This window comes from Falco peregrinus, chromosome 8 (genome assembly GCF_023634155.1).
Source record: "Falco peregrinus isolate bFalPer1 chromosome 8, bFalPer1.pri, whole genome shotgun sequence".
Taxonomy (NCBI): domain Eukaryota; kingdom Metazoa; phylum Chordata; class Aves; order Falconiformes; family Falconidae; genus Falco; species Falco peregrinus.
Window position 1 is genome coordinate 30,959,055 of NC_073728.1, and position 25,484 is coordinate 30,984,538.

The 25,484-nt window shown below is 42.4% G+C and overlaps 1 protein-coding gene across 1 annotated transcript; it reads left to right on the forward strand.

The window, feature by feature from the left end:
- Positions 1–85: 85 nt before the first annotated feature.
- On the forward strand, positions 86–13,827 carry EAF2 (ELL associated factor 2). Its single transcript, XM_055811893.1, has 6 exons — positions 86–287; positions 2,900–2,994; positions 3,668–3,804; positions 4,560–4,705; positions 8,248–8,514; positions 12,983–13,827. The coding sequence occupies exons 1-6, from the start codon at positions 185–187 to the stop codon at positions 13,027–13,029; spliced, it is 795 nt and encodes a 264-aa protein (XP_055667868.1). The 5' UTR covers positions 86–184; the 3' UTR covers positions 13,030–13,827.
- The last annotated feature ends 11,657 nt before the right edge of the window (positions 13,828–25,484 follow it).

A 25,484-nucleotide genomic window follows, 5' to 3' on the forward strand; every position in this document is an offset into this window, starting at 1 on the left:
GGGACTCAGCCGGCGGCGGCCTGTGGGAGTGCGGGTGGGCAGGGCCTAGGCCGGCCCGGGGGGGCGCGTCCGTCGGGGTGCGTGGGCGTGCCCGGGCGGTGCGAGGGATGTTCGGCGGCGGCGGCGGCAGTGGCGGGGGCCGCCCGGGCTCGCCATGGTTTGAGGCGCGGTCTGAGGCGCCGCGATGAACGGGACGGTCCCCTCGCTTTTCGACCCCAAGGAGCGGGTGCTGAAGCTGGGCGAGACTTTCGAGAAGCAGCCGCGCTGCGCCTTCCACACCGTCCGCTGTGAGCGCGGGGCCGGGGCAGCCCCCCGGGGGCGCGCCGCGGGGCGGGGAGGCTGGCTGGGCAGGTGCCGCGGCCCGGCTCGCAGGCCCGGGAGCCGCGGGCGGGTCGGAGCGGCCCGGGCGGGCAGCGGTGCGAGGGCGGGCGCGGCGCGGCCGGCGGCCGGGCGCTGGAGGCGGAGAAGGGCGGCGTGGCAGAGCCGCCGCGGGGCCGGCGTGCGTCGTGGCCGGGCGCGGGCCCCCCCGCCTGGGCGGACGCCGAAGCGCTGCCCGTGTGCGGTAGGCAGGTCGCACCGGCAGCTCGCTGGGCGCTGAAACACCGGCCGGCTGCACCGGCGGGGCCCGGGGAGCCGAGGCGGGTTGGTCGGCCTCGTCCCGGGGTGGCGGGGCGCGCCGGGGGGCCGAGCCCCCGTGGCTGGGGCGCTGCGAGCCGTGCTCCGGCCGCTGCCCAGCGCCGCTTGCCGACGGGGTGCGCGGCCGCTGCGTCCCGGCGCTGCCCGCGCTAGGCACGAACGTCCCTCTGTACATCCCCTGCGCCCCCAGCAGCGTCTCGGTGCGGTTCTGCTGAAAACCGAGCCGGGCTCAGCCTCCGGGTTTGTGCTCTCGTGCTTAGTTTTTAGAAGTACCATTCAGCAATCAAAGGTTACAGGCAGTATTAATCACAAAGTGAGTGCACCCTCCCTGAGTACATAATTACTATCTAGAGAGGTGTGTGCTCAAAGATTCTGAGGGTAGCTAGGAAACAAATGCTCTCAGGATTATAGTTCTGGTAATTTAGGACTGCTGCTTCTGGTTTTGATGTCTCATTATTTATAGACCGATCCCCAAGATTCGCTCTCACGTAGGTTCTCTGGAGAATGGCCCATATGCTTTCGCGCAGTGCAGCGGGATGGGTAAAGTGCCTTCCGTGAGCAAATGGCACGGCACTTGGTAGGGATTGTCTGCAACTGTGGGAGGGAGCAAGCAAAAGCTATAAATGGAATTAAACAAATGCTGTAACTTGAAATTTACCCTAATTTTAAAGAGGACTAAAAACCACATCTAGTTACCTCCTACCCTTATGATTTCTTGCCGACTCCTGCAATTTGATGATTTATTCTGAAATCTGTTTGGAAATCTCTCTTCCTTTCCAACAAATGAGACTTAGAAACTGGCGTGTTCAATCAGTTCTGTCAAGTGCCCATCCAAAAATATCCTCCAACACCTGAATTTTTTGTTAACGAATGAGTAAAGGGGAAGACATCTGCTGGTTAAAAGTTAAGATCAGAAATCTGTTTATGGACACCGGAATAAGTATCTTAATTTTCTGAAGTATTAACAATGCAGTGGCCATATATTAAAGCAAACGTTCTCTAATTCGGTGAGCAACTTTGGAACTATTGTACACTTATCCCTGTAAGACTATGTGTGGGATTTTTCCCGTAAACGAGGTTAGCAGGGGCTGTTACCTGAGTCTTAGTGCAAAGCCTTCTGCTGCGTGCATAGTCCTGCCCACCAGCTCTTGAAGCTCGGTTTTCTTGCCTGGTCGGTGTGCAGGCTGGAGCCACGGTTCCCAGCTGTGGTCTGTGCTGCCTGGCCTGTGGCCTGTGGGCAGTTATTGAACTGGGAAGCTCCCCAGCCATAACAGAGTGCTGTGCCTGTGACCAGCAGGTTGTGAGGCAGGGGAGTGTGCCAGCTAGTGGGTCCCCTTTACGTGCCTGGTCCCTCCATGCCTCTCTTTGGCTGCAACAGGGTGTCTCTCCACAGCATGTGAGGCAGGGCACCGGACATCCCCGGGGTGTCAGGCTGGCCATGTGCCTGCGTTTGCTGGAACCATGGGTTCAAGCCCTCTACCACGTGCCTTGCAGAGCGTTTTGATGCTGTCCTATCTCCCTAGATCTGTGCCAGCAGGCCTTTCAGCCCTGTAGCCCTTCCTCATTCATTTGTGGTGGAAATAATATTTCATAGATGATGGTATGTTACATGGCTGCAGTGCTAATGCCTGAACACATGCTCATTTTCAATGTCTCAGATTTTTGAAAGGGACCAGAAATTGATACCTTCTTTTGTTTAAAACTTCTTCTAATTAATACTTCAGGTGTTGAAAAAGAAAGAGGAAATTAATATTTAATTGGGAAGTAATTTCACTTTTGACAAAAATAAATATACTGAAACTCAAGCTTTGGTCAGTTTCTGATTTGCATGTTATAGTAAAATCAGAAATGGATACGGAAATGGATACTGAGGATTGACGTTCTCTGCATTTTTAGTCACTTGTCTACATCGCCCATGTTTGGGATCAACATTTTCAAGAACTATTTGTTGATTTGTCTGAAAGTAGTTAGGTGAGGATTTGTCTTTTGAAATGTAACACAACTTGTTCAGCCTTTTTATTCATTAAAACCTAAGAGCGTTTTCTGATGTTAACCAAAACATTTTAAAGTTTATACTGATTCTTGAGAAAACCATCGTCTTTTAATTCTACGGACTTATGGAATAATCTGCTCATGGGAATACCAAGTGTTACACTAGCAAAAAAGGCTTTAACTTAATAGTCTCCAACTGCAATTAAAAGGTGTCTACATTTATAAGATTCCTGAAAAGCCTCTAAATAATCCAGTTTGATTTTATATTTAGATGACTTTAAGCCTGCGTCCATTGATATGTCCTGTGAAGGAGACCTTGAAGTTGGCAAAGGTGAACAGGTGACAATAACACTGCCTAATATTGAGGTGAGTGAAGTGGCTGAAGAGTGTTTGGCCTAAGGAAATTACTTATTTTGTTGTCATACTTGTATACTGGTTACAGAAGGATATGAAGTTACAGTACTTTTTCAGAGCTGCTTGTGATTTTTAGAGTAGAAAAACAATTGCTCTAAGCACATAAAATTACAAAAGACCTAAAGGTTAAACAGCTGCTCTATAACTTTAAGTGTATTCACCACATTGGAAATATGCTGTAGGATGATCCAGGAGTGTTGCGTACACAGAAAAGCTTCGTGTGTGTGTTGGCAGTGCAAATTTCCCCTTGGTATTTACTGCTCTAGTGCAGTTCTAAAGCAGGAAAGACTGGAAAGGGAAAATTTACTACCTGCCACACTTTACTGCTCTACTGATATGGTAACTGAAACCCCTTTTGGTAAAAGGAGTCCTACAGTGAGCAGGCTCTCATTGGGAAATAAGCTTAATAATTTTCAAACTAAGCTAAGCTGGGTGAAATCCTGTTGCACTCAGACACCAGCTGCTTTTGGTCATGGTTACTGTGAATCTAACTTGAATTAACTGATAACTTTTAGAGGCTAGAGATGATCACTTGTAGAGAAGTTGTCATCACTGTGTTGTTGCTGTTTCTGGGGCGGGGGGGGGGGAAGACTACAGGAGTAACACTGGACTTCTAATTTAATAGGGCTCAACTCCACCAGTGACTGTGTTCAAGGGCTCAAAGAAACCTTACCTAAAAGAATGTATCTTAATTATCAACCATGACACTGGAGAATGTCGCCTGGAGAAACTTAGTAGCAACATCACTGTGAAAAAAACCAGGTGGGTGATTTACAGGAGAAACAAGTGTGCTTTACTCATTGTGAAAATCAATTTGTTAAGGCGTCTAAATTGAGATCCGTAACTACCCATTACTATTTTTGGTGAAACATAATTTTTAGAAAGTACTTGGCCTTGTTCACTAGGGTGAAAAGCCTGCTTTCTCAGCACACTGACTTCACAGCTTTCGAGTCTTGACTGGTGGAAGAAATGGGAATTTTGGTGTGTGGGTTTTTTTGGGTTTTTTTTTTTAAGTAAAACCTGTCATGTGGTTGAAAGAAATGGTAACTATTTTCTGATGAGTTCAGATGGGGAAAAAAATATCTGTTTGGAAGGTAGCTTGCCTACTGTCTTCTGACTCCTCAATGAGAAAAGTAAAAAAATAAATTTTGTGACATGTTTCAGCAATATTAATGGCTTGTTTTTCTCATAACAAATTTTGAATTTTTTTCTACTGCTGATTCCATGTAAGTAATTTCCAGTGGGATTCTTATTAAGTGATCCTGGGCAGCCAGGTATTAAAACAAATCAACTGGCAAAGGGTTATAAAGTTATTAGCACTGTATTAAAAAACAAATTTTCATATATCGATATATAATTATATGCCAATATAATAACATACCTAGAAATTTAATTATGCTATTTAGAAAGGCATGATAAATAATTCTATAAATTAAGGTGTTAACTCCCCTGTATTCTTGCCTTTTTCCTTGCATCTTGTCTTCTATTAATTCAAAGTCTTTTGCCTTTACACACAGAGCTGAAGGAAGCAGTAAAGTCCAGTCTCGCTTAGAGCAGCAACAGCAACAAATGCGAAATGCAAGTAAGATTCCAAACAACGTTAAAAATTCTCCACCAAAAGAAAAGATGTTTCCATCTTCTCCTATGGACGATATTGAACGAGGTAAGCTCTGCTGGCACATAAATTTCAGAAACTTTGCTCTTAACTAGCAATTAGTTTTGAGAGCCAAGAGTTTTTGTTTGTGTATGGGGTTTTTTTGTTTGTTTTTGTTTTTAATTTGAGATTCACACTAGAAGCTAATTATGTAAGCACTTTACCCTGATATGAAGGTGAACACTCTGGCTCAAGTGGTAATAAAGCAGTATTTGAAACTTGCTAGGGTAAAAAAATCAGATGGACCGTCAGGTTTTATAATGACAAGGATCTTGCTGCTCTCTCTTCGGTTCTGTCTTCTGCTGCTATTTTAATCGAGTGTATAGCTGGTTGTATTGTGGCACTGGAACTGAGTCCCTTCCATTTTGTCACTGCTTCTCATTCTTTCCCTGCACTCAGCAAACGTATAGGTTACAGTGATTTACAACTCGGAATACATTTTAAATTACTGCATAAGACCTTGTGAAAGATGAGGTTCCAATGAAAAAGATGGCTTAAAACCTGCATAAATCAATCCTTGAACAGTGCTATGTGCTGTATTCTTGAGGGACTCTGGTTTGATGAAACACTCATATTTCACTTAATAGGAGGCCTTATTTCCTTTTGGAGGACAAGGAAGATGGCAGGTGGTAATTACTTGCTACAGAAATGCTGACAGGTGGCAGTTTCATTGACTGGAATTGACATCTGCCTCCCAAGATGTTCTGAATTCCTTTAAACAGATTTTTTTTTTTTCAGATGTGTCATTATGAAGGTGGTTTGTGGTTTTTTTTTTCCATTTTGGTCTTAAACTCTGAGCAGAAATCTATACTACAGAACAGGGTTAGGATACATATAAGGTTTCAAAGAGGAAGGAGTACTTGAGTGAGTAGAATAAAATTGTGCTTTTTCTTAGTGGTCAGTTGTTTTGGGGGGGAGTGGCGTGTCAAACATGTTGCAGGCCACCAAAGTGGCTGCCAACATGTATTCAAACTCTTGTGTCATGCCAGTCCAATTTTGAGTACTATTAAAGAATGCAGAATAATTGACAAATAGGGATTGTAGGGACCTTTTAAAGTCATCTAATCCATCTTTCTGTCCTAAAGTCAGATTTCTGATGTAATTTTTAAACCTGTTTTTAAAGCCTTCCAGTGACAGATCCTGTGTTCTCTCTGGCAATCTGTTCCAGGGCTTTGCTTTCCTCACTGTTCAGGTTCTTCCTAATAAATAATCTGACAGCAAGCCCGTTACTACTTTCATATTGATCATGCAAGTATAGACCAGATTATTCTGCTGCTTTTTAGCGTCCTTCATGTACTCGGAAGCTGCTATGTTTTTCCCATTTTTCATGTGAAATGATGCCAGCTGATTCAGCCTTTCCTTAGAAGTTAAGTTTTCTAGATCCCTGATTCATTGTCGCAATCCTTTAACTGTCTTATGAGTCCAAAAACTTCCTGAAATATAGTGCCTAAATAGATTTACTATTTTCAGGTAAGGTTTTATCAGTGCTGAGTTGAACAAGAAGGCTGTCTTACAGGCACTATTAATCTTTATGCACAAAGACCAAATATTATCATGTCCCAGTGTAATGCTTGTCATTTCCACAACAGCATGGTGTGGTAGAACTGTGTGTAGTGATCCACTGTAAGTCAAAGACTATTCGGGTATGTTGCCTACTTAATCATTCTTCATCCCGTGGCTGTGTAACTGACTATTCCTGTCACTACCTTGAACTTGCTACTAACTTTGTTTTCTTGGGTGGGGGGAGATCACTGTACCTTTGTCCTCTAGTATGCATACAACCCTTCTTTCACTGTTTGAAAATACTCAATTTGAATTCTGTCAGATAAATTCTGTCAAAATTCAAGGCAGAAGTCTTATTCCTTAGTTTTTGGTATTAGCCTTCCACTAAAAATTTTTCTTATTAGACATTGGTGAGAGCATGGAGGAAGTAGAATTAAATGCGTAGGACTTGAGCGGTATCTTTCTGTTAGTTTACAGCTCCAGATGTGTGGTAGATCAGTTGTTTCTTCGGCCTTTCTTCTCTTTAATTTTGAAATGTTTTCTCGATTGTTCTGCTAGCTACATCCTAATTTTTGCCTTAGCTTTTCTGTATTCTTTTTTGTCCTTACGCTGTTTTCTTATACATGTCCTTGGATGTATATGGAGGATATTTCCATTTATTCCCCTCCTTGCCTTTTCTTTCTTTATGTTTGAGTCAGCCAGTATGGACTTGCATTGTGCTTTCTGTTCTTCCTTTTGCATTGGGTTAGTTTGTCCTTGTAGCCGTTGCTGCACTATTCCAGGTGCCATTTTTCCTGAACACAGTTTTCCTTTAGACTGGCCTTTGATAAGGCTTACTGGCCTAAGTAATTTTTCTTTAGAGTGGGCTTTGATAACTCGGAATTGGAAGGCTTCATACAAGTTTGTGTTGAAGCTTATTCTTTTGTTGTCCCTTCTCTTGATTAAGCTCTGAGCTGTCTTGCATCACAGTGACTTTCATCCTCAACCTCTTCTTCTGTATTGGGTAAATTTGAAGTAAGATGAACTACTCTGCTTTTTATATGTGGTACATCAAAGCTCTTCCTGAAGTATTCCAAGTGCTTCTAAGACCATCTTAACAAATGGCTGGGTAGTTACAATCTCGTTTAACGATGAACTTGTGTACTCTGGGTAACTCCTCAAGTAGCTGTATAAAATCTCCATCCGTCTGTTTCAGACTTCTTGCATCAGTAGATGCTTTTTACAATTATTATGTGTGCTCTTTCTGCAAAACTTAATCTCTTCTGTTGTACTTCGGCTAGTATATATCACGATTGCACACTGTGTAGATGTTGTATTTAGTCACACTCTCCTAAATATTATTGTAGCCAGGTGAGTTATTTCATCAAAAATGCAAGTTGGTTGAGTCAATTTGATCTGTTAATTTCCAGTATTTATTGTCTAGCTCATGTTGTTCTAGTCTTTTTAAAGAGATCTATAAAGAGAACAATAATTTGGTGAAATCTTCCCAGTAGTAAACTGGATGGTTCCTTTGCATATTCTTCATGCTTAACTTGGTTTTGAGCAAAATGTCACATAGTCCAAACAACTGTATTGATGGTAACACTGAACTGCTGGGAGGCGTCTTGGCTGCAGCTGCAGACATCTTACAACTAACTTATCTCTGTGATTGCAACTGCAGATTTTAGTCAGTGAAAAGCATCTTTGGGGGGCTAAGGCAAATACAGATGATCTGTTAGTTGCAGAAATTAAAGACTATGTGAGATGCGCTGCCCTGTGGAATGTGGGGTTAGCATTTGGGTTTGCAGTCACGCTTATTCTAACACTTGGCTTGAAAGGGAGAAAGTGCCCAGGCTATAAGAGAAGAAAACCACATGACAGGCTGGATGTTTGCTTGTGCCCTTTTGTTTGTCTGGAGAGTTGGTGGCTTTGGTTTGGGTTTTTTAGTTGCTCTAATGCGTGTACCAGATTTCAGTTGTTGATATTTCTTTTTTATGTTTCCCCCCGCTCCCCCCTTACATTTCAATTACGATGAATGTTAACTGAGAAACAAATCATGTTGTTTGCAGAGCTAAAAGCAGAAGCCAGTATCATGGACCAGCTGAGTAGCTCTGACAGTTCATCTGACTCTAAAAGTTCTTCGTCCTCTTCATCAAGTAGTGAAAATAGTTCTAGTGATTCTGAAGATGAGGAAATGAAGCCCTCTCTTCCTATGTCAATGCCGTATTTGCAGCCGCAGCCTACTGTGTCTGCCATACCACAACAGGCTGTCCCTGACAAAGATGCCAGTCATAACAGATCCCAAGAGAGCAGTGGTCATATGATGAATACACTACGTAAGTACAAAAGCTGTTCTTTTCTTAGTGCACAATTCCAGACATCAAGATTCTGAAAGGAAACCATATTGTTTTTAAGTATGTCTCTGTTATAATTAAAACTGTGGGAAGTGATGCTAGGGTTTGATTGTTCAGCAGCGGTCTGAATTAGACACTGGGCTAGAAGGTTCTTGGTCCCCAGAGGTATTAAATTAAAGCTGATGCAGTTGAAAATATTTCCTAAGCTCTTCTGGCTTCTTCCCAGTTATATACATTGGGACTGGAGAACAGCAATTTTATATTGAAAATACTTGAACTACCAGGGCACTCCCAAAACATATGCTTATAATTTCTTGGGCAGAGCTATGGGAAAGATACTACTCACAATACTCTGAATTACAGAAGAGGTGGAGCATTCTTAGCTACTTCAGCTACTATTATTCATGGCACTGCTCCACCGGACAGCATGGCAAAACTGTCCTTTGCACATAAGGAAGGAGGCGATTTGCATTCAGGTGATACTATCTTATCCTACCCATTCAGGCAAGTAAAAATGTAAATGGGAGAGTAGCTGTGGTGTTGTCCAAGAAGTGGTTGCTGCACCACCTGGAACTGAGTGCTCAGTGTATTCAAAAAAGGAGAGTTTGGACAGAAAAAAAATCCCACTAGGTAGAGAACCTTAACTTTGCCACCTAAAAAGCAGGAGTATTCAGAAATAGAAGTGAATATTCAGCTATGGTGACTCTTCAGAAATGATGATGTTTTTAATTAGATGCTTAGCTGCGGGCTCTCGGTTTGAAGAGATTCCCATCAACCCTGGTTTGCAGCCTGAGATCTTCCAGGTTTATCATTTATATGTAAACTTGTTACGCTGAAATTTTAGACTCTGGCAGATCTACTCTTATTTCAATACTTAATGGATAACATGAACAGGTTTGGATGTGTTTTGGGGTTTTTTTGTAGCTAGTATTTAAATACTCAATTAAATATCTGTGCTGGTTATTTATATATGGCATTAACAGATAAGATCAGACTGAAAAGTCCTGTGACTGTGTGCAGGACTAAATGCTGCTTTCATTTTACTGTCATGGTAGAGAACAATGTCTTCATGTTTATAATCTGCGTATCTTTAGAGTGTGCCACTTATTTCAGTCCTTGTTCACAAATGGGATTTCCCGTTCTTCATGCTTTAAATAAAACTGTTACGAAAACAAGGTTAAGCTCTATCCCCAGTGACAGAATCCCAGCTGGCAAAGCTTCCACTAAGAAATATGCTTACAAGTAGAGGTCGCCAAGTCCACCAGTTCAAACAGTCAGAGTGCAAAAACGCTGCTTAAGACATGACAACATCAAAACTGTTACAGAGAAGGTTGGTGGCTTGATGGTGCTCAAGAGCCATGTTGACAGGTAGAACCTCTATAGGTAGCATCAAGCCTTGGGCTTCACTATCTGAGCTTGCCTAGATCTTTAACTTAACCCCATTTACTGCTGTTATGGTTAGAGATCTATTTACTGCTTAAAACAATTCTGTCTGCCACTTCCAGTGTGGTTAACACTTAAAATACACTTCAACTAGTCAAAGATTAAAACAGTTACTTTCAAGTAGAATGCATTTCTCTAGCTCCCTTGCTGAGTGAATTTGGCCGGAGAGTGAAACCTGGAGAAACTAAATGGATAGCACATGGTTCTAGCTTGAATGGCAAGAGTTCTCAGTCGGGGTCCTGTACAGTCATTTCTTCCATCTCAAAAAATGTTTTACAAAAACAAAATATTGAATCAACAAATGTTAGCACAAGCTGTTGGCTTGTCTAATCCTGTTTTTGAGGTTTAACTGCTCATGTGTGTGACTAGTTTTGTGCACCTCTGTAGAATCGGGGCCATAGTGGGTAATTAGTGAAGTTTTCCTTTGGCTTGCTGTGTGCAGGCAGAAGGCTGGGGGAAAGCTTAGAGAGCAGACTTTCATCTTGCATGTAGAAATCGTACAGCTGAGGCTTTGGAAATTGGAAAACGCAGGAGGTGGTGTCTAGAGCATGGCAACCAAATACTTCTGTCAGATATACATAGTCTACCTCTTCAGGAATCTGGGGCTCAGGACTTCCCCTCACTCCAAGAATACTGCTTCTTCCCCTTTCTACTTTCGGAAGATGATTGTATAGATTCACAACTTGCCTTATAAGAAAGTTTGTAAATGGTGGCGCTAACGAATCTGTTCTTTATAGATACTTGATCATGTGTTGCTTTAAACAGAAAGTAGACATAAGCAAGTGTTACACTGGTTTTTCTTTGGAAAATTACTTTAACGTAGGTTGGCTATTCTGGGGCCTTGTGTTATGTGTGTGGTATTCAGGACAACTTCTTTTGATACGTAGTGCTAGTACAAGCAGCTAGTCATGAAATAATTTTCCCTTGTATTAGTTTGGTGTTGGTGTGACCACCAAGATCTGCGAAACACGGGTCGCTCCTATGAGTTTCCCTGTCCCCTATAACTCACAAGAATTCAGTTGAACGGAATAGTCAATGTAAAAGTTTAGGAAATGTTGAAATTTGCAATGCAATCTATTTCCCTACTTACTATTGCAATTGGCACTGTGAAAAACCAAATTCAACAGTTTTCCCCACTTTATTGCTGCCTCGTAAGTACAACAGAGTCTAGAAGTTTGATCAGAGTCTTAGTTTAAATGAACTTTCCGTTCTTGCACCAAACCCATCTGAAAACTACTAACTCCAGTCTGTGTTATTTTGCCATATCTCTGAAGGTGGTTTTGGAGATAGGGCTATAAAAATGGGGCAGAAACTTTTCCCTGAAGTAAATCCTAATGCATTATTTCTGACTCTGGAACTTGGAGTTCTTGCTTTTCCCATCTGCTGGTTTTCACAAGCACTGGTATTTTTGGCTGGTGTTACAGGGTTTGTGTAATTTCTATTAACTTTGTTGAAATAGTTATCCTGCAGTCTTCAAAAGTTTTTTGGAAGGTTATCTTCTTGTTCATACTCCCAGTCCTCTCCTAAAGCAGGTAGTGCATAACAGGGCTGGGATTTCTAAGAATTCACTTTAAGTTTTCCTTTGAGTGATAAATGTATGATTTTAATCTACTAATACCATTCTCTGTCTTGAAATATTATTTCTTAGGATAATATAGTGTCCTGAATAATTATTGACAAATTATTTTGTTCTTTCAAAATTGCTTTTTAATTTATATTAAAATAACACAGCTGTACATGCTGTCTCTATATAAAGGATTGGAAAAGATTTGGCTACAGTAGTACTCTAAAGATTGCTGGAAACAGCCATCTTCACTATTCTTGTCTTATATAAAGTGTTTTCTGTTTTGCTGCAGAAAATCATGTACCGCTTTCTAAGCTTTAGTGATGACATAGTGGAAAACAAAGGAAGGCTAGATGCAGCCATGTTAAAGACTTCAGTGTTCTGGCAGAAATTATATGCCTGATAACAAAAGATCCAATCTGTGTGTCTTGTTGGGTTTACCCTCTTGAGGTTACTTTTTACCCATCTGCAAAAGTGATTTGTGAATGGTGCTGCAGCTGAGGAAAGGGCATGTGAAAATAGTGTGCCTACTCAGTGTCAGTGGTTGGTTGGTTTGTTTGGGTTTTTTTGTTTTGCTTTTTAGGCCATTTCTGCATAACCCAAGATACATTCTTTTTTTTAAATGGCGGTTTGGCAAGGGAGGTGTGAATAAAAGCATACTAGTTGGAACAAATTCTTAATGTGCGGGAAATTGCTGGATACGATGTAGATTCTGTATAGTGTGCTACTGTATTTTTTGTTAGTTATCTGTCATCCTGGAAAGATTCCCTCCCTCCCACCCCCTAAGCTTATGGACATCCATTGCAAGTACAACACAGTCTTTCTTCTTACTTCCCCATTTTGAAACATATATAGCCACCAAATTAAAGAGCTGTGTAAAATTTCTTTTGATGTTTTGTTTGTTCACTTGTTCCAAAACCTGTTTGAAATAGTAGGTCACTGATACATCTTTAAATGGCACATCAAAGAGCTGCTCTTCTTGATTGAGACACCACTTTGTTTTCAAGCACAGCTGAGTAGCATTCAGATGCGTTAAAAAAACCAACAACTTGTTTTTCAGAAAACTGCATTCACCAGCAGTTTTCCCACTTACGAAGCATGAAAATGTGGGTGGCAAAGATAGCTAGGTGTTGTCTTCTGTGATCTGGTGATATTAAATAAATGCACTGTGGCTAATAAGCTAATGGCTTCCTTGCCAAGATTTTAAAATTGTAGGAAAGTGATCTTCCTAAGGTTGTGTCACTGGGGAATTTGGTTCTACACCTATTTATTTTCTTATCACAGAATAGTTTGGGTTCAAAAAGACCTTTTAAAGATTATCGAGTCCAACCCTGCAGACCTGTTTGGTATTAGTTTTTGTAAGCCTTTAATTGGGAGAGGGAATATCTTGAAAGAAAAGTATTTCGTTGAAAATGACTAACACGATGACTCTCTTTCTTCTAGGAAATGACTTGCAGCTGAGCGAATCTGGAAGCGATAGTGATGACTGAACAGTTTTTTGGCCTTAAATGTATCACCTTTTTTGCTAAATATGTCTTAGCATCTGTTTTGCACTAAGATTAGATTACCAGAGACTGGAATGAATGTCCTCGATTTTGATAATAGACATCCTAATTTTCTACTGACACATCATGTCTATAATACAGCGGCATTGATATCCTGTCAGTGCTATGGTTATGTGTTTATCTTTCAAATTACTGTATTTACAGTAAAATTGTATGTGATCTGATTTTGATTATGTTTGCCTCAGCCACCTGTTTTACTTGAAACTGATTTGTAACAGCTAGTTACTTTATATAAATAGTTATGGAATGGAGAAATTTCTGATATTTATGGAGGCAAGTTTCCTTCCTATCGTTTAAATGCTGAATGCTGATCTCACAACTTTTACTTGGAGGGAGTGAAAGGGAGAACAACTAAATGAGGTCTGCTGTGTCAGCTACACTTTTTGTTCAGTTCACAGTTCATACCTTTAAGGAAACTGCTGAATAATGTGGTCCACTAGTGCAGTTACAGTTTACAATTGTTCAACACATTGCTGAATTCTTAATTTCATTGTATTGTAGGACTTTATATTTCTGAGCCTCAAGATTCCTAAGGGAACTTGTCTATTCTCTGCCTTTTTTTATGTAACTTGAATAGGCTGGTCTTTTTACAACCTTTTTGTATCTAAATTTAGATAACTGCAGAGACAGCAATGAATTTCCTTTCATTTAATTCTGTAACGGAAATCAGAAAACTTCTTTGTAGGAGTATAAAAGTAATTTAATAAAGCAATATTTATCATTTTCATGTGTATGATTCTTTTTTAACTGGTTAAGGGTTCCACTTTCTATCTATCTACCCAGTGAAAGGGTCATGCAAAGAAGTAGGAAGCAATGAAACTGTAGCTCATAAGTCTCACTGATGGGGTGGGGAGCCCATAAGTGTTTGCCTGCATTGAGGCAAGCCCTAATAAGAGCTTGCCAAAAGTTTATGGTGGTGCTAGTGTACTGATGTTTGTTTGTTACAGACGATATCCAAATGCCATTGCATTAGCGATATTGCGTTAGACAAGAAAAGGTCTTATAATTTCAAATGAGGAAAAAAAATATTTCAAGACCTGAAGAACTGCAGGTAGGAGTCCAGAATTCATCCTGTAGTTTACTACTGAAGAGTTTTGTAACCAGCAGTAGCAACTGTGTGTAGGATGAATTTCAATGAGAGAAATCTGTTCAGTCTTGCACAGAAGTCTCCTGTGCTATATTGTAGGGACTGAGTCTCAGCTCTGTATCTAAACTGGGAGGACTGAATCCTATATGTAACCCTGAATGTGTAGATGTGAAAAAATGCACGCTAAGTAAATCATAGAATTATTTAGGTTGGAAAAAACCTTTAAGATCAAGTTCAACTGTTAACCAAACACTGTCAAGTCCACCACTAAACCATAATGTATACAGCAGATGGTACTAGACTAGCTTATTCTCAACTGTGCTGCAAGTATCAGCCTATGCTTAACCTCTACACAGACTGAGGCCGAAACCATGTCTACTCCTCACAAAGGAACCTTTGTTGGTACCACCAGGCAGAAATGTGGTATTGGAAATGCTGCTTTCTGATGCTTCCACACCTTGTGCTCTGTGCCCCGAACTACGGCACTGGCCCATGCTCTGCACCAGGTAACAGCTTGCTAGTCTTTCAGCTTCCTGAAGTTGGTATCATAAAAAGCAAAACATTTTCTTGTTTATACTCAAAGGGAGAAGCTCAAGTTAATAACTATGGGAGAACAGGTCTTTGAGAAGAAAAGGATTAATGAGAAACCTTGAGGAAGGATGCTAGGTAATAACCTCCATAAGATACTTGAAACTGTCTCAAGTGAAAGGGCACAGAGTTCTCTGATGGATCATCGCTGTGGTGTGGGAACTCTTGCAGAGTACTTGGTTCTTGGCACCTGCTGCTAACAAAGTCTGCCAGGGCACTGTGAGGAGCTCAGATATTGCAGGTAATCTTAGGACTAAGGAGCTCTGTGTGCGAAATAGAAAGGGGCCCATGATAAGGGGTGTGTTCTGAGCTGAAATGCCCTCTTTTTGCCTTCCCTCTGTCCCCAGTGGTTTATCTGCATTAAAACCTGCCTTTAGGCCAGTGCTGAATTCTAATTTTAGCCAGAATGCTGCTGGTTTTTCTGTGTATTCAGGGTGTATGGGAGTGAGCAGATGTGTGGAAGCGCTGATCAGGCCAGGGTCTAAATCATGAAGAGTGTGTTTACTCATGGATTATAATCACTTTTTCGACAGTAACTGCTGAGTACGGTCTACCTGTATTTGTATATAATTTCACTCACGTGTATACAGGTGCTTTTATGTAGCTCTGGGAGTAAAGCAGATTTCCCAGTTCCTGAGTCTCAGGACTGTAACTAAGCCTATTCTATCTTTAGGATTTGATCTTTGCGTTGAAAGCTTTCTAAGATGGGAAGAGTCTCCGCTAAGCTTTTGTACAGCATGTAGTACAGAGTGATTAGTGGCCAGTCAGGCACTACCCAGTATAAATAAGTATGTGATATAGATGGATATATTCTGTCAAATGCACAGCTGTAATAATTCAGGAAAGGCTTCTTTAAATATCAAGACAGGGTATTAAGTGTTCTTATACAGATAATGGAACAGTGGAGAGGAACAGTGTTCTTATACAGGTAATGGGGAAAAGATAATAAACATTAAATGTGCGAAGGAAAAAAGCTCAGTATGCCATACCCAGCCCAAATATATGTGATCTGACTCCTCTGTGTGTCAAACACAGGTAAGTGAGCTACAGAGCTTGCTTGGGCCTGTCATCATACAGAGGGGATTGGGTTGGATGTAATTTGGGACTTGCTGAGGGTACTTCCTCCCCAAAGGCTTGGTTTGTGGGTCCTGAGCGATGCTGGGGCCCTGTTCCTACTGCAGGCTGTTCTCAAATGGAGTGAGAAGGTGGTTGCATTGAGATTTAGAAGCCTAAATAAGGGAGTTATTCTAGCAATAGGAAACCAAATTAGGTTGTCTTTTTGATCTTTTTGATCTTGGAGTTGTTGGGGTTTTTTTGGATCCTGATTGGAAAATTATTTTCTTCTCCTTGAAAAACAGTTTTATTCCTGTGATGTGAACTTAACTAGAAATGAATAAAATCAGCAACTGCTCAAAGTTCCTATGACCACTGTTCCTATGACCTCTGAGTGCCTCTTTCAAAATAATCTTCTGAAATGTATCTGCTTCTATCTTGTTGCTTTCAGCTATTTTGACTTTACATCTAGAAATCTAAAGCGTGTGTGTGTGTATCTCTAAGCAGTAGATACATTTGAAGACTTATTTTATTGTGACATTATAATTAAGCTATTGTATATAGTTTGGATTTGAGGAACATCTGCATATCACTTACATCAATAAATCAAATATATCTTCCAAAACCAGCAAAAAAAATTTTTTGTCTTCCGACTACTGCAGTGCTAAGGACCACTGCAGCCACAGCTCACCTTCACAGAGCCCTTCTCTCTGCATGGCACCTGGTATGTGCACAATTTGTTGAGTAACTATCTCTTCACGGTTGCAGTATTCAACCCCTGTTAAGTCCTGAGAAGGTGATTATGTATGCTTACCAGTTGTAACTACCTTGCCTGGCAGCTTCCAATTTTTGTAAGATCTCTGTCATATTCTTGTTTTCCATGAACCCTGCCTTGGGGCAGGTGGAGAGGCTGAGGTGATCTCTTCAGGGCAGCCCTGGCATTGCTGTATTCCATGACTAACACTGGGACCACCATTTACTTGGGGTTTTCTGTCTATCTGTAATTCTCTCTTTGAGATCGTTGCCCCTAATGCTGTAACAGCCCTTTAGGAAGTTGTAGTTTATAAGTATCAAACTTGATATACTGTCCATGTGTTTTGTAGTTGTTTGGTAAGTACTTATTTCCTGTATGATGGCTGAAAATTATTTTGATGCCTAGGCATGGACTACTGAAAACAGCTGCTCACCAAAGTCATGACATCAGCATAAGCTGGAGCACAGCCCATTGTGAAGTTTATTGTCAAGGAACCTGATATGATCAGTTTTACTTGCATAAGCTTTGTTTTTTATTTTGGAGGAAGGCAGGCAATAACCATTTTTCAGATTGAAGGACTTTAGTAAGTCACTTCTGTGCTAACAGACGGTGAATCATCTTGAGAGCAGATCAACAGTATTTCTAAGAAGAATTATTTGTTGAGTCTTTCTTGACTGGCTTCTGGGGAACCAAATATGAACATATCATCTCAGATAATAGTTTGCCTTGGTCCTCAAGATTTTGGCCCACAACATTTGTACCATTGTTGGCCAACACTTTTTATTTTCTTCAGCATTTCTACAGAAAGGTTTCTGACAACAGCCAAGCAGACTGTTGAGTCCTTCTTAAACAGAAGACATGAGGATGCCTAGGCGGGATGGAAACTAAGAAGTCCAGAGGAAGAAAAAGAAGGTGACTTGGCTTATGATGGTTCCTAGGCTGGAAGCTTGCAGTACGTGTGAATTCTTCCTCTCGCTACTTTTTGAGGTCATTCAGCTAACCACATAAGGTGCTGAGGACAGTCTAAGTAGGTATGGAGTTCAGAGCAGCTTTTTGAGGAGATGTAAAAAGAATGAGGAAAAGAGAAGTTTCTAATAAGGTGTTGGCATTTTGTTAAAATATATATTCCTGCAGCTTTGGGGGAGGTAGGGGAAATGTGAAAAGAAGGTGAAGATGTACTGAAATGAGAAAAAAGGTGTGAAATGATAATTTCTTTCACAATTTAGACCTAAAACTTGATAGAAGTAGTCATCCACATCCAAGGGGAGGATTGAAAGACCTATGTGTCTCAGCTATTACTCTGCTCGTTCAATGAAACTGTGTGACAGCTTCTTCTGTCTGTTGACTGGTTAGCAGTTATGTCCCAAGTGATCTTGGTCCCCTGTGTTAAGAATAATTCATGATGGCCTGGGTATTTGCAGGCGGCAGCTCCTTGCTTACCAGCTATACACACAGGAGTGGGCTGAATTAGTGGAAAGCTCTAAAGAATCTGTTACTGTGGCTTTTATTTCACTGCTTGCAGATTTTCAGGTTGGAGAAACGCTCCTGAAGTGCAGAGTCAGAGCTCAGAGTTTGTCTCAGCAGGAAGAACTATTCAGCTCCTAAGCACAGATACCAACTTCATGCTGTATCTGCTGTAGTGAAGGGTCTGGCCTGCTGGGAACAGTGAGGGCTTGGGCTCTAGTTGTTTCTGTGGTTTTCTGAATCCATAGAAGAAATGAGTGTGTTCTCAGATTTTCCTTCTCTGAACAGCAAATCCCTCTGCTGTGGTGAGGAAGGAATGGAGGTTAGAGGCAAAGATGAAGGAGCCTTTCATTCAACAGAGAAGGCTTTGTTGATGTACAACACATACCTGGTGAGTTAGCCACTGAGACCTCTCTTGACTCGCTTTGAACAGGGGCCCTTGTTACAGAACCTGTTCTCCATCTCTCATCTCCCATATGCTGTCTTTTCTGTGCAGCTTGGTTTGTCTCCTGAAAATTCATACCTGGCTTGTTCTCATAAGTGTGCTTACGCATGACAGAGGATTATTTGCTCCCTCTATGAGATGAGGCCTTCTTCATGCTGTTATTTAAAGAAAAGTGGAGTGTCTTAAAAAGGTAATTAAAGAAGACCCAACAACCCAAACTGTTCTTTAATATCTTTAGTTTCACTTCCACATGCTGTGTATCTTGTTTTACCAGTTTCAATGCTCTTGCAAAACAGTTGCACAACGACTTCCTCTTAGCAACCAGCAGAATTAAACTTGAGCTCACCTAATTGGCTGTACCTTTTCTAAGATCCTCAGTGTATTGAGTTTCCAATAAAATCTGCAACCTCCCCTTTTCCCCACACCTTTTCATTGCCACAACTTTTGGAATAAATACTTGCGGATGTCCTCATATACAGCTCCCATAGAGACATGGGAGCTGGTTTCAGCCTGAAATACAAACTCATCTCTTCACCTTAACCAATTTCCTTTTTACACCTGACTCTCTGCACACTGACAATTTATGAAATGATCTTGGCTTTTACCAGAGTTTTGATGCAAGTGTTTATGGTAATATTAAAAAATATCCCACTATGAAGTGTTCCTAAAAGCTAAGGCTGCTTTAAAGACCGATGTCCAATTGAGATTTCCCCTTCAAATAAGAACAGGTTTTGTGCCAGGTTTGGGTTTTGCTGGAATAATGAGGGCACAACCGAGGCAGCACAGGGTAATAGGCCCCTCAGAGCATCAAGGTCAGACAAACTGTTTAGGAATTAGCCGTCCTTCAGCAGCTCTTCTGGAAAGGTTGCATGCTTTACAGTCCTCTCCCACCAGTGTGAACAACTTCCACTTCCGTGCTGCATGATAACCTGGAGAGGTTTTTGCCCTGTGAGAAAGTTACCAACAGAAACATCTTGCTAACATTTCATAATTTTTTTTAATAAGTACTGGTTATCAAAAATGTTTGCCAAATGTGACCTGAATGTAGGTGGGGAAAACTCCATGCAGATTGGCAGCTATACTTCTGTTGCTCCCTTATTTGAGCTCCTTTCCGCCTTACAAGCCAGACTTTGCCTAGTAACCTTTGCCAAGATATGGTATTTGTCAAGAATATTGATCATCAGCACCTGTGGTTATGTTTAACAGAGGATGCAAGACCGTTAAGCTATTTAAGATGTTCTTGCCGCAATCAGTAAGTTTTAGAAAGTACCACCTGGAAGGAGTGTACTGAGCTTAGTGGGGACTTTCTATCCCCGTTAATTTGTAAAACAAAATGACTGCTAAAAGCTTAGAACCCATCCCTACTTTTGTACTTTCCATTTGACTCCCTCCTGGTGATGAAACAACAGCTACTCACAGGTGAATAATTGAGATTCCCGAGAGAGAAACTTGTTAAAATGTTAATAATATCTTGGCTATATTTATAATTCTGTAGAGAGGCTCTGAGCCGGGCAAGCTAAAGAATCTGCCATGTTACATCCGAACCTTTGATCCAAATGACCTCTGTTCTGGAAATGAGAAGTGCTTGTGCTGCAGAAATCTCTCCAAAACTAACAGAAATATGTGTGAGATTGTCTGTGCTGTACTGGAGAATGATCCCTGTCAGGTAACTTCAGCCAAATGGGAGCAGCTCTGTGACGGCAGGTTGGCAAACAGCCAGTGTCCATGGGATGTGCGTGAAGGTGTTGGTGGATGCTTTCTGGGACCTGGAGAGCAACCCCCAGGCAGCTGCATTGGTTGCTGGAAGTGCAGAAACTGCAGACTGCTCCCTACTGTGTGTAGCTTGAGAATCTCCTGGGGTTTATCAGCAGCTCACACCACACAGAGACCTCCTGCCTGATATAGATGTTCAGCTGCAAGGGGCTGCCTCGCAGCTGTGTTTTCTTCACCTTGTACTTACTTCACAAGGAGGAGGGGCTGTACAAATGACAAATTTGTTTTCCAAGCTAAACGAAAACTGTAATTTCAAGCTTGCTTGCCTTGGCAGCTCTCACACCTTTCCAGTTTACAGGGATAATGGCAGGATGCTTAGCACGGACGGAAATATTTTGGTCATCACACAATAAGGTAAGGTGACTGTTCAAGGTTGCACAGTGGCTCAGTAGCAGGACTCCTAGCTTCTGGACTCTGCTCTGGTGACAAAGCTGCACAATCTAACACCCACCCAGGTCGCTGTGCTACCTCAGCCTTTCCAGACTGACAAGCAACATGGTTCCAGTGAAATCAGGCCACTTGGTCTCACAGGTTTTTTTCCCCCCATGCTAGCATGAGCTTCCCTTCTCTCTTCTTGTGGAAGTGGGTATTTACAATTGTGTTAACTGCATCTGCTATGGGGAAATGATAATACACCCCTGCTTCTTCCTGGCTTTGCTGAGGCCTCCTGAGCCTGGTCTCATGGAGTAAACTGGTCCTGTGTCCATAACCAGCAGGCATGACTCTTCATGCAGCTACTCTGTATTGGCCCAGTTAATGCAATAGTGTTTCATTACTGTGTCCCTTCTGACAAAAGAGAGTGAGGCCCAGTCTTCTTAAAGGTGCCACTTTCAAAGCATAAAGAAATTGCATCTCAGGCATCTCAGGAGGGAGCTAAGCCATGGGAAACACACTAGGTAGTCCTTTTCCCTCTGGGTCTGAGTTAGTCACACATCCAAGCTCACAGTCTTGTCAGGGCATAACCCACCCAGCTGCATGGTCTCCCAGTCTCTGGCACTGCTGTCCATGAAGAATGATAAATCATAAAATGCAATGCTTGAGTCACAAACAAATGGTGGGTGAGTAGGATTAGGTGAGGCTGTGCTGACTAACCCACCCCAGTAACAGGCAGGTGTTGCTCCCAATTTGTCCTGAAGGCAACGGATCTGGCTGTGCTGAAGCTCAAGGTGGTGTTGAAGGTGCTGCTGATGCAGGAACGTCTTAACTCTGACCCTGGGCCACCTTTCCAAAATGGCATCCCAGGCTTGGATCTGGCTGAATTTACATGGAGACATCACAAAACTGATGACAAAAAGCAAACCAGGGATATATTGTTGCTACTGTTGCATCTGACAAAGAGTTGAATCCCTTGAGGCAGAAACAATTTATCTGTGGCACAAAGTGACTCATTAGGAGCTGTTTCAAACAATTGACGTCTTTGTATTGAAAAGGCATGTCCTGATGAATTTGGCAAGGACATAATTTCAGATTATTTTATAGTCTGCTTTGAAAAGCTGTACACAGGGTTAATGACAGTTTAGTATTAATTGTGTATCTCTGGCAATTTGCAGAGACATTTGACTGACTAGAATCTTATTCCTGCTTTTAACATTTCTAGTTCTTGAACAACAAAACAACTAGAAATTAGAGCACTGCTTTCCCAAATGGCTTTACCTGAGGCTTTCAGGGTATGATACAATTAAGCATCTAATTGTGAGGCCCTGTATGTACAGCTTAAAATTTACTCATTCCCAGCCACAGCACAGCCTCCCCCAAACTTGAGTGTGATGGCTGTTTGCTAGCAACCAGTAGTGCCAAAATAACTCTTCCGAGAGGCAGGCTTACAGCTGGCTGGCACTGGGCTGGGAGGAAACGAGATGGTCAGGATGTATTTAGCAGTAAACCAGCTTACCTGTTCAGTCACATTGACAAACAGATGCACAAATACAAAAGTGTGGCTTCTTATCACAAGCAACATGTGCGAGCAGGGTCTGAGACCTGGCTGTTTTGAATTTCCAGGAATTAGCTGGTAATGTATTAGCTGTGTTAAGATAAAGCCACATGTCTGCAAGACCTGCTGTTAACTCTCCTTTGTGTGTGTATGCTGAGATACAGACAGCTCTGAAGAAAGAGCATTTGGTGCTGTAGATTCTGGTCTCAGCTTCAGCAGGATGAAGACAACTGTTATGCAGCAATTGTTCAGTGAAGGGCACTTGTTCAGTGTGAGGGAGAAATGGCTGATAAATTTCGTTTTTCATTTACAACAGCTTTAAATGCCTCAGGGTAGTAACATGGATTTGAAATTCTGACTATAATTTAAATTAATTGCAAAACTCTGACTGACTTCCATGTGACCAGAATGACAACTTGAATTTACAAATATCTAAGTGGCATTCTTCAGGGCATGGAAAAGTAATTTCCACAGGGATTAGATACATGCACAGTGATGTCCGCAGTCCCCTTTCTCAGCTTATTTTGAATGACTGGTGTGGTTTGGTTGGTCTTTCTGCACTTCACTCTTCTAGTGATTGCCAACAGGACCATTCATCCCTATGCACTAGCACAGCTGGGCTGTTGGTGGGAAGAGGGTAAAGGTCCTGAAAGCATCCCCTCTCCTGGAGGTTTTGGTGCCTGGATGTGGGCTGAGCTAGAGCTAGAGCTGCTCCCCGGCAAAGAAGTTTAAATCAAAGCAGGATTTTAATTTTTTTAAAAACTGCAATTAAAAAACACCTCGACTGGTGAAAGTACTTGCATTTCCTGTGCTTGCAGGTTTCCAAAAGCCTGAACCCAGCATTCCAAATCGTTAACACATCTGACCAGATTGGCTGCAAGTCTGGTTTGTACCCTCTCTGGGCAAACCTTTACTTAAGTTTCGGTTCCTGCAGACACACACCTGTTTCCAGGAGCATGTAGCTCTCCAAAGAGCTACATTCACATGCTGGTGAAGTGCATATGTAACTTTCCTTCAAACTGGTATTTCAGCACATGGCACTGGAGGATTTGTGTGCAAGACAGGATACGGTTCTGTGTTCAGGAATAGTTTGGTTCCCTGGACTCTTGGTTTGCAAGGAAATCTGAAGCAATTTGGTTTGGGGCCTTTTCCCACAGCCTTCTTAAATCTGTTCTTTTTGCATGCTGTGTGCTTTTCTTCTTGTGCAACCACCATTTGCCAAGGAAGGCAGACCATTTTTCCGCAACCTCAGTTTGAGAGTGGAGAGATCCTCTGAGACTTGGGATGGGAACCAGCCCCATGAGAGCTGGTGTCAGTATCTATTTGGACTCACAGAGCTCAGAGGCCTTCCCAAGGTTATTCCACAGAGCAGTCCATAGCAGGACCTTTTACTAAAGGATTTCTTAATGATGGCCTGAGTGCCATCAGATCTTCTAACAAAGACACAAAGAACTGGGCACCTAAAATATGAGGCTGATTACTAGCAAGGATAGAAAATAGACAAGACAAACAGAGCAGAGCTTTTTGAAACATCTCCCACAGAAGGTGTTACCCCAGAGGGAACTCTGACAACTGTACAAACACCCAGATGGCAGCTGCGTGTGCCCTTTATCTGTTGTCCAAAAAGTGGAATTGTTCACCCAGTGTACTAGAGTTGAGGTATTTCTTCACTACAGATCTGCGCAAAGCTGCGGGCTAGGTGGTATTCTGCAAAGCAAGCCTAGAACTCGGAAGAACAAGAATAGTATTTATACAGTTTAGTTATATATATGTAGTTTCCAAACTCTACCTAAAAGATACTATTGGTAATGAGGTATGCACAGTAGTTTTCTATTGTTCTAGATATGTCTAGCTTCAATTTAAAGTTACAGTGTATTTTTAATTTACTGTGCATGTCATGTCGGAGGGCAGTGGGGGAGGGGTGAATTTTTTAGTCCTGAATTGAGTCAGTGGTCAAGATCTCCCCCTGCTGCCTTTACTTTTGCCCTAGTTACAGTCTCATTGTGCCGACTTCTTGTCTTTGTTGCAATCAACTGGTTGTTGATACCTCCAAGTTCCCCTTATCAGGCTTGTAGTTTTCCTTTAAGGGCACAGTCATTGATACAGATATACCACTAACCTAACTTCACGAGAAGAAGAGAATCATTTCATGTTGACGACAGTATGATAATGGGGATTGAATGCATAGCTAGACACCATTTCCAGTGGGCTCGGTTCTTTGTTGGGTGTCACTGTGACCAAGCCCATGAGCTTTGCCACTCTGCTTCTCCCTTGCTCCTACTCAAGGACCTTCTCCTGTCTTGCTCCTCCAGTGGGCATAATGTGCCTTGGCACTCAGGCCAGGTGCCAGACGAGGCAGCTGCCCAGCGTTTTGTTGTCTTTGAAGAGTGATGGTGTTTGGGATCTCTGACTCCCTTTCTCAAAGCACTCCTGATGTTCCAGTTTAACTTGTGATGCAGTTTGTCACTGCTGAGATATCAGGCTTTGCTGTTGATGTATACATGTACGTCTACAGGGGAGACAGGAGTAGCTCCTGAAGGGAGGGAGCTATTTCCTTCCTCAGTTCCATGAGAGACTGCCATGCTTGGGAAGGATCACCTTCCCAACAGCAGCTCTGACAGAAAAACATTTCCAGCCCTGGAAAAAAAAACAACCAAACAACTTTATGCTGCATCTTTGTTGTTTGTAAGTGGATATTTTCTCTGGTATTTCCTGAGGTCTGTCATAAGCACCTAGTCCCAGCTGTCATGTCAGACCTTCCCTGACAGAATTCCTGCCGCAGCCTGAAACCACCAGGTTGGCACCAAAGCTGTTTGGCAATAGCTCAGCGGCAATTTAAAGATTTAAAGGTAGTGATGGCTGAGGAGAATGCCAGGGAGAGCGCATCACTCCTCTGCAGCCCAGTCCAAAGGAAAGAGAAATATCCTCCTGGCTGCAGGTCCAGGCCTAGGTGTTCACAGGCTGCCTCACTTGCTGGTTCCTAGACTGCTCCATCTGGTGCCAGAAAACTTTTTCTACAGGCAGCAAATCTGATCTCCGCAGGTCACGGCTTAATTCTGCCTGCTGAAGGCTGCCATAACGAAAACTAGTGTTCCCCCCCGCCAGGGGAGACCCCTTATATTCCCATTTCCCCTAATCCTGTGCCACTGGGGCTGGGGAGTGTGCCCGGGCAAGGCCGGGCTGGAGGCGGCCGCCCCGGAGAGGGGTCGTTGGCGGCCCGAAGCGCTCCCTCAGACCTCCGTGGGGCTCTGGGGGCGCGCGGAGGGCGGGAAGGGCCGGCCGCACC

Bases quoted from the DNA above. Each gene is read 5' to 3' on its own strand.
- EAF2 (XM_055811893.1), top strand. From the start codon at position 185: ATGAACGGGACGGTCCCCTCGCTTTTCGACCCCAAGGAGCGGGTGCTG. The intron at 2,995-3,667 runs GTGAGTGAAGTG...CTAATTTAATAG, and splicing joins TAACACTGCCTAATATTGAG to GGCTCAACTCCACCAGTGAC. The intron at 8,515-12,982 runs GTAAGTACAAAA...TCTTTCTTCTAG, and splicing joins TCATATGATGAATACACTAC to GAAATGACTTGCAGCTGAGC.